At 45.2% G+C, this 20,384-nt stretch overlaps 1 protein-coding gene across 2 annotated transcripts in view; it reads right to left on the reverse strand.

The window, feature by feature from the left end:
- Positions 1–20,384, reverse strand: part of CHRNA2 (cholinergic receptor nicotinic alpha 2 subunit) — a 56,854-nt gene that overhangs the window by 23,730 nt on the left and 12,740 nt on the right. For both annotated transcript variants that reach the window (XM_072143877.1, XM_072143876.1), the window contains exon 4: positions 3,361–3,512. In XM_072143877.1, coding sequence (XP_071999978.1) covers positions 3,361–3,512 — 152 coding nt within the window. The remainder of the gene's footprint in view (positions 1–3,360; positions 3,513–20,384) is intronic.

Below are 20,384 nucleotides of genomic sequence, written 5' to 3' on the forward strand. Positions count from 1 at the left end.
ATAGGATAGGAGTAGTAGTACTGTGCTGTGCCTGTATATAAAGGATAGGAGTAGTAGTACTGTGCTGTGCCTGTATATATAGGATAGGAGTAGTAGTACTGTGCTGTGCCTATATATATAGGATAGGAGTAGTAGTACTGTGCTGTGCCTGTATATATAGGATAGGAGTAGTAGTACTGTGCTGTGCCTATAAATATAGGATAGGAGTAGTAGTACTGTGCTGTGCCTGTATATATAGGATAGGAGTAGTAGTACTGTGCTGTGCCTGTATATATAGGATAGGAGTAGTAGTACTGTGCTGTGCCTGTATATATATAGGATAGGAGTAGTAGTACTGTGCTGTGCCCATATATACAGGATAGGAGTAGTAGTACTGTGCTATGCCCATATATACAGGATAGGAGTAGTAGTACTGTCCTGTGCCCATATATACAGGATAGGAGTAGTAGTACTGTGCTGTGCCTATATATACAGGATAGGAGTAGTAGTACTGTGCCTGTATATATAGGATAGGAGTAGTGGTACTGTGCTGTGCCCATATATACAGGATAGGAGTAGTAGTACTGTGCTGTGCCTGTATATATAGGATAGGAGTAGTAGTACTGTGCTGTGTCTGTATATATAGGATAGGAGTAGTAGTACTGTGCTGTGCCTATATATATAGGATAGGAGTAGTAGTACTGTGCTGTGCCTGTATATATAGGATAGGAGTAGTAGTACTGTGCTGTGCCTATATATATAGGATAGGAGTAGTAGTACTGTGCTGTGCCTGTATATACAGGATAGGAGTAGTAGTACTGTGCTGTGCCTATATATATAGGATAGGAGTAGTAGTACTGTGCTGTGCCTGTATATACAGGATAGGAGTAGTAGTACTGTGCTGTGCCTGTATATATAGGATAGGAGTAGTAGTACTGTGCTGTGCCTGTATATATAGGATAGGAGTAGTAGTACTGTGCTGTGCCTGTATATATAGGATAGGAGTAGTAGTACTGTGCTGTGTTCATATTGCGGTCAAAACCTCATAGGGCTGTCCATGTGGTCACTATACAGCAGATGATGTGACTGGTGATCAGTAATGGATGTGACACTGGTTTGCAGTTACTGTTGGAGATGAAGGTCGATTTAATATTTTCTACAGATGCAGTAGTAGAGGGGGACGCAGACATGAAGCCCTAACAACCCAATAACCCAGCAGTGGGTCAGTACCGGAGGCTCCTGGCACCCCCCATATGTGTAGAGAGGTGAGAGGAATGTAACCAGCGCTCTCCAGCAGCCACAATGTATCCCCCAGTCTGTTACAATCTGTTGCCACGGTAACCATCCCATTGACGATTTACAATGGTCGCTATCCATGTGACATCACAGCTCGGGTCCCGCTGCTTTATAATATATCCCCATGTCTAATGTTACGGACATAGAAAATCCACAAATGTAGAGTCACAGGCAAATACTTCAAGGAGACAAGGAGCGGGAGCCGGGGATGGGAGCCGTTATCTAATGGGAGCATCTATAAGCCCCCTTCTATATGTGCATGAGGACATATGGGCATCAGAGATAGGGGCCCCCTACTACACCCCCCTCTATCAGCCAGAGCACAAAGGCCCTGCCATGGCAGATCTAACCAGCAGAGGTCGCCATAGGAGCTACAAGCGGGGCAAGAACAGGGGCATGTGGGAATAATTTAGCCCCAATATCATCAGAACTGGAAACTCATTTAAAAAAAATACATTTTGGCCCGATTTAGTCTCATGCAGCTTCATATTTTTTTTTTTTGTTTAAACAGAGCAATCTAACTTACTGCAGTAAATATTTCTACCACTAGGTGGAGTATTGAGCATCCTGAGCCCTAATGCACCCTGTGTTCCTCTATCACAGCACCCCACGTGGTCTGACATGGTACTGCACGCTAAACTGGATTTTAATTCCTCAAATAAAAGCAAAGAAGGAACCACGAGTTATTGAAGAAGGTTCTGATATTTGTATTCACTTTATGAGAGGTTCCAACTCCTGCTGCAGAAATCACTCCCCAAACCATGACACTTCCTCCACCACTTTTCACTGACTTCTTTACATACTTTGGGTTAAAACATTTTCCCAGTTTGTCGATGAACATAATGGGATTCATTTACTAAGGGTCCGAATGGTGCACTTTCGGCGGGTTTCCCGACGATTTCCGATTTGCACCAAATAGCCATGGGATTTTGGCGCACGCAACCGGGTTTTGGCGCTTCGGCGCCAGCTTTCACACGACAGAAAACGGGGGGCATGGCCGATGGACACACCGCGGAATTTAAAAAAGGATTTGTGTTGCAAGATCAAGCACTCACATGCACCGGGAAGCAGCGCATGACCTTAGTGAATCCCGGCAGAACCCGAATCTTCGTCAGAGAACGCGCCACTGGATCGCGACTGGACCGGGTAAGTAAATCTGCCCCAATGTTTCCCATCAGTTCCAAATAAATAGTTTCATCACCAAAATGACCTGTGGCCACTTCTCCTCTGCCCAAAAAACCTGCTCCTCAGCACAGGCCAGTCTTGCTTTTTGATTTTTTTCTGTTTTGGTCACTGCAGATTGGGCTCTCAGTTCTTTAAGCTCTTAAAGGGGTTATCCGGGTTTAAAAAATTTCTTATGGCCGGGCTGGGGAGGGCTATTTGAACACAATAAACATGGACTTACCTCCTCCGGTGCTCCGATGTCCCGCGCCGCCGGAAGCTCCCATGCGCACCATCTCCCAGCGCTTACAACGCAGAGAGATAGGGACGGATGGGAGGAGCCGTCCACATCGCGGACCAGAAGCTCCCTGTGCGCGGCTTCCGAGCCCCTGTAAACAAACAGGGGCACGGATCGAAGGGACGGCGGCACGGGACATCAGCGGCGCCGGACGAGGTAAGTCCATGTTTATTATGTTTAACTAGCCCTCCCCAGCCCGGCCATAAGAAATTTTTTAAACCCGGATAACCCCTTTAAACATTGACACACTGTATGACGAGACAGATCCTTACCCTGGTCAGTCCTGAATTGGTGACCTTCTTGGGCTGAATGGGACATGAATGAGTTTGTGATGTTGTAAAGATGCAATTAATCTAGAAATCGCAGACGTTGAATGACCAACATCTCTCGCCATGACTGATAGGGTCCCCCCTCTGAGCTTTATCTGGTCGACCTTCAGTCGTTTTAGAACAGCACAAAGCACATGCCCAAAAATGGTGAGGGCTTCATCTGGATTTGGAGCAAGAGGAACACTCTAGGCCTGGGCAATCTATGGTGGTCTCCCGGGGGCCCTTGGCTTTTGATGGAGGAGGTAGTAGACCCGCTTTAAGCTGTGACGCAGAGTTGAAGCTTCGTCTCACACTTACCACATCTATGAGCTGGGCGATGGATAAGCCAAACTTGACAATGACGACGTCGGAGGTATTTGGTACCGGTCTGGACCATCGGTTGTATCCACTAAACAGGTTCTTGAAGAGACGTTCCTCAGCGTGAGAGCGCGTCCTCTCCATACACAATACTGCAAGGAGACACAAGATTTATTAGGGTCTATAGTCAAAACAATGGACCATTGTAATAAGGCAACCACATCTCACATGGCTTAGGGGTTCCCTGGTCACAGATGGTAACCTGGTGGCCAAAATAACCAAAAACTTAGGAAACCTTGTTTTTTTTTTTATGGATTCCACCAATGTCCATAGACACAGCAATATTAATAGTAGGTTATAACAGTTTCAAAAGTTTAATGGGGTCAACCCAAGTATCCCCCTACATTAACCAGTCTTATCCATAGCTACGCCTTGGTACTGTAGGTTACAAGGGAAAAAGCTGAACGGGTTTGACAACCAAATTTTCTTAACTGCTGCAAACTGGTCAGAATTAATCACATGATTATTCATACGGGATCCCTGAATCTCATGCCCCAGATGTAGAGCATACACACCCCGTGCCTAGTAATAGGCTGCATGTAATGCTTCAGGTCTCCTGCGGGGGCGCTGCAAGGAAATGAAATACTTGCAGGGGTATCCTTCTACATAGTTGCTGCTTGTTGGGGTCCTTAGGACTGGGACGTGGCGCGATCAGCTTATCATTTGGGGTAATAAGGGTCGATGGCTGGGGGGCTGGGGGGCTAGGGGAATGGAAGTATGGACTCCTAGTGCTCTCTCATATAAAACATAACAATAACTTCGCCACGACAAGAATATGGCCAGGGTAGGGCCAGGATATGGCCAGGATATGACCAGGATATGACCAGGATATGGCAAGGATATGGCAAGGATATGGCGTGAATATGATCAGGACATGGCGAGGATATGACCAGGATATGACCAGGACATGGCGAGGATATGACCAGGATATGGCGAGGATATGACCAGGACATGGTGAGGATATGACCAGGATATGGCGTGAATATGATCAGGATATGACCAGGATATGGTGAGGATATGGCGCATGTGCAGGTACACTCCTCCGTACATAAGTTTAGTGTCTGCACCCTCCCCCGATGTGTATAACCCGCCAGGACGCTTCGTCTTGTTCAGTTCATCGCCTTGAGATGTGTATAATGGACTCGTCTCCTCCATTGTTCTCAGGATCCTGTGGGAGGACAAGTCGCTGCCGCCGGCTCCAGGTAGAATTCATTCTCCATTGTTCGTTCATGTCTCGTCCTTCTCAAATCTTCCATTTTTACCTTAAGTTGCTTTTACATCTTTATGTAATGAATAGGATGCCGGAGTCTAAAGATTTGCTATGATAATTTAGCATTATTCAGAATTATTGTATTATTTGGTGATAATATCTGCAATACCAGGACTGGCCACATGGGGCGCTGTGCAGGGAGGACTTGAAGAAGGATAGTGAGTAGTGATGAGCAGATTCAATCTGCAATGTTCGGGTTGGTACCAAACAATGTGGGTTACAGTCTGAAGAACAAGAACCCGGACTTCAATCAGAAGTCATGGATCCAGACTCCCATCCCCCGACCGGTTTCAGATGTATGTCCACGAGAGGCGCAGGAGTGGTAGGAGACTGCGTCGGGTGCAGCAGGGTGCAGGGTGTTACAGGCAGAGTCAGTCCTGCTCGGTGCACTATGACATCACCTGGGTGCAGATCTTTATGACAGAAACCTTTGGGTGGGGCAACGCCTGCTCTGGGCAATGCCTGCTCCGGGCAACGCCTGCTCCGGGCAACTCCTGCTCCGGGCAACGCCTGCTCCGGGCAACGCCTGCTCCGGGCAACGCCTGCTCCGGGCAACTCCTGCTCCGGGCAACTCCTGCTCTGGGTAACTCCTGCTCCGGGTAACTCCTGCTCCGGGTAACGCCTGCTCCGGGTAACGCCTGCTCCGGGTAACGCCTGCTCCGGGTAACGCCTGCTCTGAGTAACTCCTGCTCCGGGTAACTCCTGCTCTGGGTAACTCCTGCTCCGGGTAACTCCTGCTCTGGGCAACTCCTGCTCTGGGTAAAGTCTACAGTTATTACTTGTACGATCTTTGAGATTATTTATTGCTAGTGAAGGAGCCAGAGATGGACATTACTAATTACTGATGCAGAAGTCATGGGGGGGGGTCCATGAGGACCAGAGCGGACAGGTCCATAGACGGAGCCCCCCGGCGTGCACCCCCCGGTCCTGCACTTGATGAACAGCTACGATTTACCATACAGAACGGAAGCGTTTTTCATCCACACTGCGGGATCCATGGAGAGATTGTGATAAATGGGCTGTAATGGCCACACACAGGGGAGTCCATTCATCATGTCACCGGGGAGGTAATGATAGTCAGGACCCGTCATTGCCTCCAGGGCACAAACACTCCTGCAGATACCCCCAATATGATCAGCTGGGGGCATCTATGTACAGAGCAGCAGCACATGTGCATGTAATATACAGGAGATCTTATCCCTTATGGGGAAATCTCTGCTGAATCCGTCTTGAGAGAGGAGACGGACTGCAGCTCAATGAGGGATGGGGTGACATCTCTGGAGAGAGGAGACGGAGCTGCAGGACTCGGGGAAGGGGATGGGATAGACAGAGATCATTCTAAATCCTTTTCCATATCTTATGGACAATTTTACAGCCTGGTCCCATGTAGTCGAGCTGTAATACCAGGCGCGGCCTCAGAACAGTAGGAGGCGCTATTCTCCTTTATTCTCATCTTGGCTGATCGCTTCATCTCACATTTCCTTAATTTTGGAGGCGCCTGAATCTTTCAGGTCCAGTAATTTGCCCTGCGCTGCCACCGCCTGTAAGTGACACTTTGCCTGATAACGAGATCTTCTATTTTTAGGTTATTTGTTACATTTTTTTGTGCTTTATCTATTAGCATAAACATTAGACCGCAAAACCTAAAGAAAATCTGATTCCAAACCCCAATGTAAGTTAGAAGTCAGTAATGAAGGATGGTGCTGGTCCTGTATCACTATCCGTCCATCACAAGGACTAAAATGATACAAAACATCCGACCCGGAATTATCAGTATTTCCCAAAATATAACTTGTAACGTTTCCCTTCAATAGGTCATTACATGGAATCTTCCAGACTTCTAGTTTTCTTAGGTAGAAGCCCTGGATAGCTAAGGGGGCATAGCCTCACACTGCTGTGCTCTTAGTCCTCTGCATTGATGGCGGGGTCAGAGGTCAATAATAAACGATGACAGGATAGGACGTCCCCGTCACATCCTAATAACCACAGATCAACAGCCGCTTTCTAAATTACACAATGTATGAAAGTCAGAAGTGATAATCAGCAGAATCCTCCCCCTCCCCCCCGCTCAGCGCCGACCCCCGATACGGATCATCTGAGTGTTAACGTTTAATAAACAGCCAGACGCCGTCCACGTCCCAGAAACCCGGCAGCTGTCAGGCCGGTCACAGGGAGGGAAGCCACGGGGGACGGGACGGACGAGGAAATATTGTCACGGTTAATTGAAACGCTCATTGCCTCCACATGGCGCCTCTCCGGACACGGCGGACAGAGGAGGAGATTATCACCTGCACAGCGACTGATCCCGGACTGACAACTCAGCGCCAGTGATTAATACCCAAAGGGATCAGATCACAAAGTTTGAAGGAGAAATTAAAATTGATGGAGTTGGAAAGTGAAAGATATTTCGTACTCGCTGAAGCCCCCGCCGCTGCCCGGGATAGGAAATAACTGCTCTAAGCTACAACAAAATAGAATGGGTTACCAAAAAAATATTTATATATATCTTTCTTTGACTGTACGCCTTTGACTGTCTCTATCTCTTTGTACGTGACTGTCTCTGACTGTCTGTCTCAGGACTGTCTGTCTCTGTACGTGATTGTATGACTGTTACTCTGTACATCTCTGGACTGTCTCTGTCTTTCTCTCTGTACGTGACTGTCTGGCTGTCTCTGTGTTTATCTCTGTGTGTGATTATCCCTGACAGTTCTTTGTCTCTCTTTACGCGAGAGTCTCTGTACATCTTGACTCTCTGTGTCTTTATATGTGACTCTCTATTTATGTGACTGTCTCTGACTGTTTATATGTCTGTCTCTAACTGTCTGACTCTTAGCTGTCTGTCTCTCTGTACATGACTGTCTGACTGTGTCTCTGTACAAATCTAGACTGTCACTGTGTATGCGTCTGTCTCTCTGTCTGTTTCTCTGTACATAACTGTCTCTTGGTCCCTGCCTGCCTGTACAGAGAGACTGTCCCTGTCTGTCTGTACATGACTGTTTATAACTGTCTTTGGACCGTATCTGTCTCTTTGTACATGACTGTCTCAGACTGTCTCTCTGACTGTCTCTCTGTACGTGACAGTCTATGAGGTTCCATTAGAGCGGCTGTGCAGAATTTGGTGATTCTAAATGTGATGGTGCAGATTCCTTTAGCGGACAGACATACATACATACATCTTTATATATTAGATTTACCTTTTCCATAGAGTTTGTCTCCACCTACAGGCCATGAACAAGAATATAACTACTATAATACTGCCCCCTATGTACAGGAATATAACTACTATAATACTGCCCCCTATGTACAGGAATATAACTACTATAATACTGCCCCCTATGTACAAGAATATAACTACTATAATACTGCCCCCTATGTACAGGAATATAACTACTATAATACTGCCCCCTATGTACAGGAATATAACTACTATAATACTGCCCCCTATGTACAAGAATATAACTACTATAATACTGCCCCCTATGTACAGGAATATAACTACTATAATACTGCCCCCTATGTACAAGAATATAACTACTATAATACTGCTCCCTATGTACAGGAATATAACTACTATAATACTGCCCCCTATGTACAGGAATATAACTACTATAATACTGCCCCCTATGTACAAGAATATAACTACTATAATACTGCCCCCTATGTACAGGAATATAACTACTATAATACTGATCCCTATGTACAGGAATATAACTACTATAATATTGCCTCCTATGTACAAGAATATAACTACTATAATACTGCCCCCTATGTACAGGGATATAACTACTATAATACTGCCCCCTATGTACAGGAATATAAATACTATAATACTGCCCCCTATGTACAGGAATATAACTACTATAATACTGCCCCTATGTACAGGAATATAACTACTATAATACTGCCCCCTATGTACAAGAATATAACTACTATAATACTGCCCCCTATGTACAGGAATATAACTACTATAATACTGCCCCCTATGTACAAGAATATAACTACTATAATACTGCTCCCTATGTACAGGAATATAACTACTATAATACTGCCCCCTATGTACAGGAATATAACTACTATAATACTGCCCCCTATGTACAAGAATATAACTACTATAATACTGCCCACTATGTACAGGAATATAACTACTATAATACTGATCCCTATGTACAGGAATATAACTACTATAATACTGCCTCCTATGTACAAGAATATAACTACTATAATACTGCCCCCTATGTACAGGAATATAACTACTATAATACTGCCCCCTATGTACAGGGATATAACTACTATAATACTGCCCCCTATGTACAGGAATATAAATACTATAATACTGCCCCCTATGTACAGGAATATAACTACTATAATACTGCCCCCTATGTACAGGAATATAACTACTATAATACTGCCCCTATGTACAGGAATATAACTACTATAATACTGCCCCCTATGTACAAGAATATAACTACTATAATACTGCCCCCTATGTACAGGAATATAACTACTATAATACTGCCCCCGGTGTACAAGAATATAACTACTATAATACTGCCCCCGGTGTACAAGAATATGACTACTATAATACTGCCCCCTATGTACAAGAATATAACTACTATAATACTGCCCCCTATGTACAAGAATATAACTACTATAATACTGCCCCCTATGTACAGGAATATAACTACTATAATACTGCCCCCTATATACAAGAATATAACTACTATAATACTGCCCCCTATGTACAGGAATATAACTACTATAATACTGCCCCCTATGTACAAGAATATAACTACTATAATACTGCCCCCTATGTACAAGAATATAACTACTATAATACTGCCCCCTATGTACAGGAATATAACTACTATAATACTGCCCCCTATGTACAGGGATATAACTACTATAATACTGCCCCCTATGTACAGGAATATAACTACTATAATACTGCCCCCTATGTACAGGAATATAACTACTATAATACTGCCCCCTATGTACAAGAATATAACTACTATAATACTGCCCCCTATGTACAGGGATATAACTACTATAATACTGCCCCCTATGTACAGGAATATAACTACTATAATACTGCCCCCTATGTACAGGAATATAACTACTATAATACTGCCCCCTATGTACAAGAATATAACTACTATAATACTGCCCCCTATGTACAGGTATATAACTACTATAATACTGCCCCCTATGTACAGGAATATAACTACTATAATACTGCCCCCTATGTACAAGAATATAACTACTATAATACTGCCCCCTATGTACAGGTATATAACTACTATAATACTGCCCCCTATGTACAGGAATATAACTACTATAATACTGCCCCCTATGTACAGGAATATAACTACTATAATACTGCCCCCTATGTACAGGAATATAACTACTATAATACTGCCCCCTATGTACAAGAATATAACTACTATAATACTGCCCCCTATGTACAGGTATATAACTACTATAATACTGCCCCCTATGTACAAGAATATAACTACTATAATACTGCCCCCTATGTACAGGAATATAACTACTGTAATACTGCCCCCTATGTACAAGAATATAACTACTATAATACTGCCCCCTATGTACAGGAATATAACTACTAGAATACTGCCCCCTATGTACAGGAATATAACTACTATAATACTGTCCCCTATGTACAAGAATATAATTACTATAATACTGCCCCCTATGTACAGGAATATAACTACTAGAATACTGCCCCCTATGTACAGGAATATATCTACTATAATACTGCCCCTATGTACAAGAATATAACTACTATAATACTGCCCCCTATGTACAGGAATATAACTACTATAATACTGCCCCCTATGTACAAGAATTTAACTACTATAATACTGTCCCCTATGTACAAGAATATAATTACTATAATACTGCCCCCTATGTACAAGAATATAACTAATATAATACTGCCCCTATGTACAGGAATATAACTACTATAATACTGCCCCCTATGTACAAGAATATAACTACATAATACTGCCCCCTATGTACAAGAATATAACTACATAATACTGCCCCCTATGTACAAGAATATAACTACTATAGTACTGCCCCCTATGTACAAGAATATGACTACTATAGTACTGCCCCCGGTGTACAAGAATATAACTACTATAATACTGCCCCCTATGTACAAGAATATAACTACTATAATACTGCCCCCTATGTACAAGAATATAACTACTATAATACTGCCCCCTATGTACAGGAATATAACTACTATAATACTGCCCCCTATGTACAAGAATATAACTACTATAATACTGCCCCCTATGTACAAGAATATAACTACTATAATACTGGCCCTATGTACAAGAATATAACTACTATAATACTGCCCCCTATGTACAGGAATATAACTACTATGATACTGCCCCCTATGTACAAGAATATAACTACTATAATACTGCCCCCTATGTACAAGAATATAACTACTATAATACTGCCCCCTATGTACAAGAATATAACTACTATAATACTGCCCCCTATGTACAAGAATATAACTACTATAATACTGCCCCCTATGTACAAGAATATAACTACTATAATACTGCCCCCTATGTACAAGAATATAACTACTATAATACTGCCCCCTATGTACAGGAATATAACTACTATAATACTGCCCCCTATGTACAAGAATATAACTACTATAATACTGCCCCCTATGTACAAGAATATAACTACTATAATACTGCCCCCTATGTACAAGAATATAACTACTATAATACTGCCCCCTATGTACAGGAATATAACTACTATAATACTGCCCCCTATGTACAGGAATATAACTACTATAATACTGCCCCCTATGTACAAGAATATAACTACTATAATACTGCCCCCTATGTACAGGTATATAACTACTATAATACTGCCCCTATGTACAAGAATATAACTACTATAATACCGCCCCCTATGTACAAGAACATAACTACTATAATACTGCCCCTATGTACAAGAATATAACTACTATAATACTGCCCCCTATGTACAGGAATATAACTACTATAATTCTGCCCCTATGTACAAGAATATAACTACTATAATACTGCCCCCTATGTACAAGAATATAACTACTATAATACTGCCCCCTATGTACAAGAATATAACTACTATAATACTGCCCCCTATGTACAAGAATATAACTACTATAATACTGCCCCCTATGTACAAGAATATAACTACTATAATACTGCCCCCTATGTACAAGAATATAACTACTATAATACTGCCCCCTATGTACAGGAATATAACTACTATAATACTGCCCCCTATGTACAAGAATATAACTACTATAATACTGCCCCCTATGTACAAGAATATAACTACTATAATACTGCCCCCTATGTACAGGAATATAACTACTATAATACTGTCCCCTATGTACAAGAATATAACTACTATAATACTGCCTCCTATGTACAGGAATATAACTACTATAATACTGCTCCCTATGTACAGGAATATAACTACTATAATACTGCCCCCTATGTACAGGAATATAACTACTATAATACTGCCTCCTATGTACAAGAATATAACTACTATAATACTGCCTCCTATGTACAAGAATATAACTACTATAATACTGCCCCCTATGTACAAGAATATAACTACTATAATACTGCCCCCTATGTACAGGACTATAACTACTATAATACTGCCCTCTATGTACAAGAATATAACTACTATAATACTGCCCCCTATGTACAAGAATATAACTACTATAATACTGCCCCCTATGTACAGGAATATAACTACTATAATACTGCCCCCTATGTACAGGAATATAACTACTATAATACTGCCCCCTATGTACAAGAATATAACTACTATAATACTGCCCCCTATGTACAGGTATATAACTACTATAATACTGCCCCCTATGTACAGGAATATAACTACTATAATACTGCCCCCTATGTACAAGAATATAACTACTATAATACTGCCCCCTATGTACAGGAATATAACTACTATAATACTGCCCCCTATGTACAAGAATATAACTACTATAATACTGCCCCCTATCTTTTTCCTAGTGTAATACACTGTCATGATAGTCTCTATAATAGTGCTTATGATGTCTCCTCCTGGTTAGTGACCTCTGTAATGAGTGTAGTGTCTGTGATGTGATGTGATCTCTGCTGTCTCCTATTATACAGTAACACTCCGCATGTTGGAGGAGACATGACTTGCGTCTCCTCTCTGTGGCCTTTGTCGTCTGCTCAGAGTCAATGTGCTGCACACGAGGCTAATTGGGAATGAGCAGAACATGTGAATTCATTATCGTCTCCTCTGGTTGTTGATATAAAGTAAAATCTCTGCTGTAAGTCGTTAGAGAGACGTCTCATTAGGGGTCGGAGTGTCTCCATATTTTGACCTTTATGAGAATCGATACATAAAGTGTCTCTTGTTGCTTCTATTAGAGCAGAAGAGAACAAACTGATGAGAATCACCGACCCTGGAAACCGGGGACTGGACCCTGTAGTGGCGCCCCCTACAGGCAATAGTCAGGCTGCAGGAGCATCAATCTGTACAGAAACTGAGACCAGGGGGGGATTTACCCAAAACTAATTGATTTTGGATTTGGACAGTTGGAGGGCATCACATGGGGGGGGGGGGGTTCTAGCCGTTTCTCTAACCCCCATTCCTTCATATGCCTTGAACTGTATCAGCATCCATCAGCTGCCAATACAATGACTTTGCTTGGGGCTGCAGAAATTCCAAATCCACTATAACCATTAATCCACCACAGACAGAAAGTTTACATTCACTGACACAAGCAGAGATCCTGACAAGGGCAAGAAACTGATACAGAAATTTGCAATCCTACATTCTGATCATTGTACAGCAGAGACGAGTCATAAATGAAGCTTTATATTAAATACTGTACCTTCTCCTCAGCCTCCATACTGACTGCCCCCTGCAGCTCCATCTCTATGGAGAGAGCCGGCTAATCCTCACTAGGAGTCATTCCCACACACCACAGGACTATGTGCACTGCATCATACACAGACCCCCGGCCCCCGTACAGGAGACCGACCCCCAGACCACCAGACATAACCCACAGGAACTAGGCAGAGGAATCTGAAAGCGACTTAAAGGGGTATCCCCCCAGGATAAGAAAATAACACATTCTCTAATTCACTGTTATTAACTAAAATCCAGCATTTCACTTGTCTCTATCAGTCCTGCTGTACACAATTTCAGTTTCCCCTAGACACGACCCTGTAACTTCTGACTTAGGGTCGGGTGGTGGCCATCTTGGTTTTCTGTCTGAGATTGTACAGCTGATGTACTTTCTGTCTGTCTCTGCTCTGAGCCTGTAGCCCCGCCCCCTGCACGGAGCTCAGAGACTCTCACTGATCACTTCCTGTCAGGAGATCGTGAGCAGAGAGAGAGGCTGCAAGCTATAAGCTACAAGGAGATAAGTGATCTGGGGGAAGGGGGAGGCAGGAACATGTCTGTGAGATGTAGCAGAGCCTACAGTGTAAAAGCCTGTCAGCCTCTGTGCAATCTCATCATCTCTGATCGGTCTCATCTTTCTCTGTGTCAGTGTGTTAGTACAATGTCAGAAGCCAGATGAAAGTGTATATACACCTGTACCCTAATAATATAATCACATTGTTACCCCACAGAGCAAGATGGCTCATAATGTGACTGCTTAGAGAGGCCCCGTCCATACCCTGGGATTTTGCACTGAGCAGCCTAAGGAGTGATAGGAGCTAAAACAGCAAAAACACTGACTAACATTGTAAAGTAAAGGGTTAAAATGATCTTTATTGTGTTGACATCACAGGGGATAGAAATGTGAGAGTGATCTTTCGTGGGAAACCCCCTTTAATATTATTATACCCCAGAGCAGCACTCACTATTCTGCTGGTGCAGTCACTGGGGGTCATTTACTAAGGGCCCGATTCGCGTTTTCCCGACGTGTTACCCGAATATTTCCGATTTGCGCCGATTTCCCCTGAATTGCCCCGGGATTTTGGCGCACGCGATCGGATTGTGGCGCTTCGGCGCTGGCATGCACACGACGGAAATCGGGGGGCGTGGCCGAATGAAAACCCGATGGATTTGGAAAAACCGCCGCATTTAAAACAAAAAATCTGGAGCTTGCGCTTACCTTCACTCAGCCCGGCTCGGTGTATTCCAGCGCGTTCCGATGCTTTTCAGCGCAAAAGCGCCACCTGGTGGACGGCGGAGGAACTACCTTAATGAATCCCGACCGGACCCGAATCCAGCGCAGAGAACGCGCCGCTGGATCACGAATGGACCGGGTAAGTAAATCTGCCCCTCTGTGTACATGTCTTCCCGCTGCGGATGGTGTCTGTAGCTGGTGCAGTCACTGTGTACATGTCTTCCCGCTGCGGATGGTGTCTGTAGCTGGTGCAGTCACTGTGTACATGTCTCCCCGCTGCGGATGGTGTCTGTAGCTGGTGCAGTCACTGTGTACATGTCTTCCCGCTGCGGATGGTGTCTGTAGCTGGTGCAGTCACTGTGTACATGTCTTCCCGCTGCGGATGGTGTCTGTAGCTGGTGCAGTCACTGTGTACATGTCTTCCCGCTGCGGATGGTGTCTGTAGCTGGTGCAGTCACTGTGTACATGTCTTCCCGCTGCGGATGGTGTCTGTAGCTGGTGCAGTCACTGTGTACATGTCTTCCCGCTGCGGATGGTGCCTGTAGCTGGTGCAGTCACTGTGTACATGTCTTCCCGCTGCGGATGGTGCCTGTAGCTGGTGCAGTCACTGTGTACATGTCTCCCCGCTGCGGATGGTGCCTGTAGCTGGTGCAGTCACTGTGTACATGTCTTCCCGCTGCGGATGGTGTCTGTAGCTGGTGCAGTCACTGTGTACATGTCTTCCCGCTGCAGCTGGTGTCTGTAGCTGGTGCAGTCACTGTGTACATGTCTTCCCGCTGCGGATGGTGTCTGTAGCTGGTGCAGTCACTGTGTACATGTCTTCCCGCTGCGGATGGTGCCTGTAGCTGGTGCAGTCACTGTGTACATGTCTCCCCGCTGCGGATGGTGCCTGTAGCTGGTGCAGTCACTGTGTACATGTCTTCCCGCTGCGGATGGTGCCTGTAGCTGGTGCAGTCACTGTGTACATGTCTTCCCGCTGCAGTTGGTGCCTGTAGCTGGTGCAGTCACTGTGTACATGTCTTCCCGCTGCGGATGGTGCCTGTAGCTGGTGCAGTCACTGTGTACATGTCTTCCCGCTGCGGATGGTGTCTGTAGCTGGTGCAGTCACTGTGTACATGTCTTCCCGCTGCGGATGGTGTCTGTAGCTGGTGCAGTCACTGTGTACATGTCTTCCCGCTGCAGTTGGTGCCTGTAGCTGGTGCTCGGTGCCTCCTCTGCCGTCAGCACATAACAGGGAGTGCTCCGGTATTTAGCAGGCAGTTGCATTCTGTCATTTGGAGATGAGGTTATAAAACTAATCTAAAGATGTAATTAATTATAATCGCTCGGTGATGTGTGACTATTCCGCTGATGGTTGCTGCGGTTGGATAAACTTTACATCAGAGATGAATAATCCAGAGTGGAGCACTAGGGGGCGCCTGCCCAGCTCCAGGGGTAGAGGCACAGCTCTATGTATAAGGGCATCTAGTGTGTAGGAAATTTCCAGTTACACTTCTCTATGGAGCAGGAATAGACCTCAATGTTACAGAGTAGTTTAGGATGATGAATAGGTTAACGGTGATGAGTTATCCATGAGGAATCCATTTATTTAGGATTTTATAGGGATCAGCTTGCCAACTCAATTCTCCAAATCCTCAGCTCCCTGTGCACTAATGTCTGGTCAAATGATCAAATTCTTCCTCCCTGGAGATGCCACTAGGGGGAGCTCCCTGTATAGAGATGTATACAGCCATCATTCACTTACATATATCAGATCCAGGGATCACCCTTTAGCAATAGGGGAAATATTTTACCTAATCTCCGGGATTTTGAGATTACTGATTTGTATCCTTAGAATATGGAATTCATGGACAATCCCTTAATATTTGTCCTGTAGCAGGATGCGCTCCCCCATCTTGTAAGTTATAGATGACACAAATGTAGATTTTAACTCTCAGTTTATGTTTTTTGTCAGTCAAATAGACCCCTATAATGATATATGCAAGACCTCTGCTGCTTGTCTAGAATTGAAGACACAACTAATAATAATCAGGAGATGAGGACGCGGTGATGACAATAGCTGATGAGGATAACGGTTTGATAACTTCCGTGCTGGAATCACAAAGTCTTGGCGTGAAATCCGCACCAAAGACTCTCTGAACCTGTAAATTTAAAGTGCCAGTACACATCTATCATTGTTGTGCCCACACATTTACCTTTCCTTACAGGAAGAAGCATGAGCATCTACCATGATAGCTCCTGCACGCCTCCTGCATGGTGATCCCCATGTGCCGGGCATCTGAGCATCTACCATGATAGATCCTGCACGCCTCCTGCATGGTGATCCCCATGTGCTGGGCATCAGAGCATCTACCATGGTAGCTCCTGCACGCCTCCTGCATGGTGATCCCCATGTCCCGGGCATCAGAGCATCTGCCATGATAGCTCCTGCACGCCTCCTGCATGGTGATCCCCATGTGCCGGGCATCTGAGCATCTACCATGATAGCTCCTGCACGCCTCCTGTATGGTGATCCCCATGTGCCGGGCATCAGAGCACCTACCATGATAGCTCCTGCACGCCTCCTGCATGGTGATCCCCATATGCCGGGCATCAGAGCATCTACCATGATAGTTCCTGCACGCCTCCTGCATGGTGATCCCCATGTGCCGGGTATCAGAGCATCTCCCATGATAGCTCCTGCACGCCTCCTGCATGGTGATCCCCATGTGCCGGGCATCAGAGCATCTACCATGATAGCTCCTGCACGCCTCCTGCATGGTGATCCCCATGTGCCGGGCATCAGAGCATCTACCATGATAGTTCCTGCACGCCTCCTGCATGGTGATCCCCATTTGCCGGGCATCAGAGCATCTACCATGATAGATCCTGCACGCCTCCTGCATGGTGATCCCCATGTGCCGGGCATCAGAGCATCTACCATGATAGCTCCTGCACGCCTCCTGCATGGTGATCCCCATGTGCCGGGCATCAGAGCATCTACCATGATAGTTCCTGCACGCCTCCTGCATGGTGATCCCCATTTGCCGGGCATCAGAGCATCTACCATGATAGCTCCTGCCCGCCTCCTGCATGGTGATCCCCATGTGCCGGGCATCAGAGCATCTACCATGATAGATCCTGCATGCCTCCTGCATGGTGATCCCCATGTGCCGGGCATCAGAGAATCTACCAAGATAGCTCCTGCCCGCCTCCTGCATGGTGATCCCCATGTGCCGGGCATCAGAGCATCTACCATGATAGCTCCTGCACGCCTCCTGCATGGTGATCCCCATGTGCCGGGCATCAGAGCATCTACCATGATAGCTCCTGCACGCCTCCTGCATGGTGATCCCCATGTGCTGGGCATCAGAGCATCTACCATGATAGCTCCTTCACGCCTCCTGTATGGTGATCCCCATGTGCCGGGCATCAGAGCATCTACCATGATAGTTCCTGCACGCCTCCTGCATGGTGATCCCCATATGCCAAGCATCAGAGCATCTACCATGATAGCTCCTGCACGCCTCCTGCATGGTGATCCCCATTTGCCGGGCATCAGAGCATCTGCCATGATAGCTCCTGCCCGCCTCCTGCATGGTGATCCCCATGTGCCGGGCATCAGAGCATCTACCATGATAGCTCCTGCACGCCTCCTGCATGGTGAACCCCATGTGTCGGGCATCAGAGCATCTACCATGATAGCTCCAGCACGCCTCCTGCATGGTGATCCCCATGTGCTGGGCATCAGAGCATCTGCCATAAAAGCTCCTGCACACCTCTTGCATGGTGATCCCCATGTGCCAGGCATCAGAGCATCTGCCATGATAGCTCCTGCACGCCTCCTGCATGGTGATCCCCATGTGCTGGGCATCAGAGCATCTGCCATAAAAGCTCCTGCACACCTCTTGCATGGTGATCCCCATGTGCCAGGCATCAGAGCATCTGCCATGATAGCTCCAGCACGCCTCCTGCATGGTGATCCCCATGTGCCGGGCATCAGAGCATCTGCCATAAAAGCTCCTGCACGCCTCCTGCATGGTGATCCCCATGTGCCAGGCATCAGAGCATCTGCCATGATAGCTCCTGCACGCCTCCTGCATGGTGATCCCCATGTGCCAGGCATCAGAGCATCTGCCATGATAGCTCCTGCACGCCTCCTGCATGCTGACTGATTCTCATGTGCGGCATCAGAGCATCTATCGCTTTGTCTTTGCGGTGTCTCTGGAGCTTCACAAATGCAGCTGCTACTGTATAAAGATACAGTATATTACACCATGAATCAGCACAATAATAATGTCATATATTCTGTCTCCATCAAGTCCTTATTGGTTTTACAATCAGACAGGACGAGGAGAGGAGACACAACGTATCACTCTGCTCCTGTCATCTCTTCCCGATTGGCTGACAGCTCCGTACAATGACGGGATGATGAGCGATGAGTGCGCTCAGTGCCGATAATGACTACATCACTCATCATCCATATACCTGTCCGTCCCATCTGATAAACATCTTTCCCTTCTTATGGTAATTTACCTGCAGAAGGTTTCATCTTCAAGTGGCTGCATTTTCTGTAGGTCGGGAAATGATTGTGATACTTTCTGCTAGGGAACGTCCATAAAGTTTGGAAGAATGTAGTCAATAAGGGCATGGGAGGGGGGGTTGAATTAGGGCATGTGGTGTGGTGAATAAGGAGCATGGTGGGATAGTCTGGTAGGGTAAATAAGGGCATAGTGGGGGGGGGGGGGTCTGTAAGACCATGATGTTAGGAATGTGGTGTGATCAATAAAGGACATGGAGATCGGAGAATGAGAAGTCAGTAAAGATACATTCAGGGCATTGCAATGTGGTTTATTATTTTCTGTAAGGGCATGTGGGGAGCTCTTTGTGAGGTCTGGTGTGGCAAGTAAAGACATGTTTAGTAACAAAAGTACTTGAACATTTTAGACTATTTCTATGTTGTACTGGATTTGACATTTTCTTAAACTGTAAGACAGAACAACACCCATATTATGTTGTCTGCCCTTTTCTTTTCAGAATTGTGGCATTTTATGCCAAGGCTGCCTTTCAGAAATCTTCCTCAGCAGCAGTGAAGTGGGTGGAGACTAACCTCTTCCTGTTTTTGCCCTGTGTGGAGACCATTATAAGTTGCCCTTTTCATGATGCTTTGAGTTCTCTCATGAAGTAACTCCATGAGATGAAGTAACGCATCAAATCTAGGGAGATTCCTACAAGTAAATCTACCGAACAAAGTGTATGTACAGGATGCATATAAAGACAAACCCGGCAGCTTCCTTCTCATGGAGGAGCATAGAGCATGAAATAAGTAGTAGAAACCCACAGTGAAATAGTTACATTAAGTATAATATGTACTGTGTGAGCACCAAGGCTTCTTACACACTTCGAATTGTAATGTGTCCTACTCGCAACACACTCGCAGCACATGCTGGCTGAAACGTCCAGCCGAATACAGAGCAACCAAAACTGAAGTCAGCATATCAGTCCAGTATGTAAGGGGCCTAA

This window comes from Engystomops pustulosus, chromosome 3, assembly GCF_040894005.1.
Source record: "Engystomops pustulosus chromosome 3, aEngPut4.maternal, whole genome shotgun sequence".
NCBI classification, from domain to species: Eukaryota; Metazoa; Chordata; class Amphibia; order Anura; family Leptodactylidae; genus Engystomops; species Engystomops pustulosus.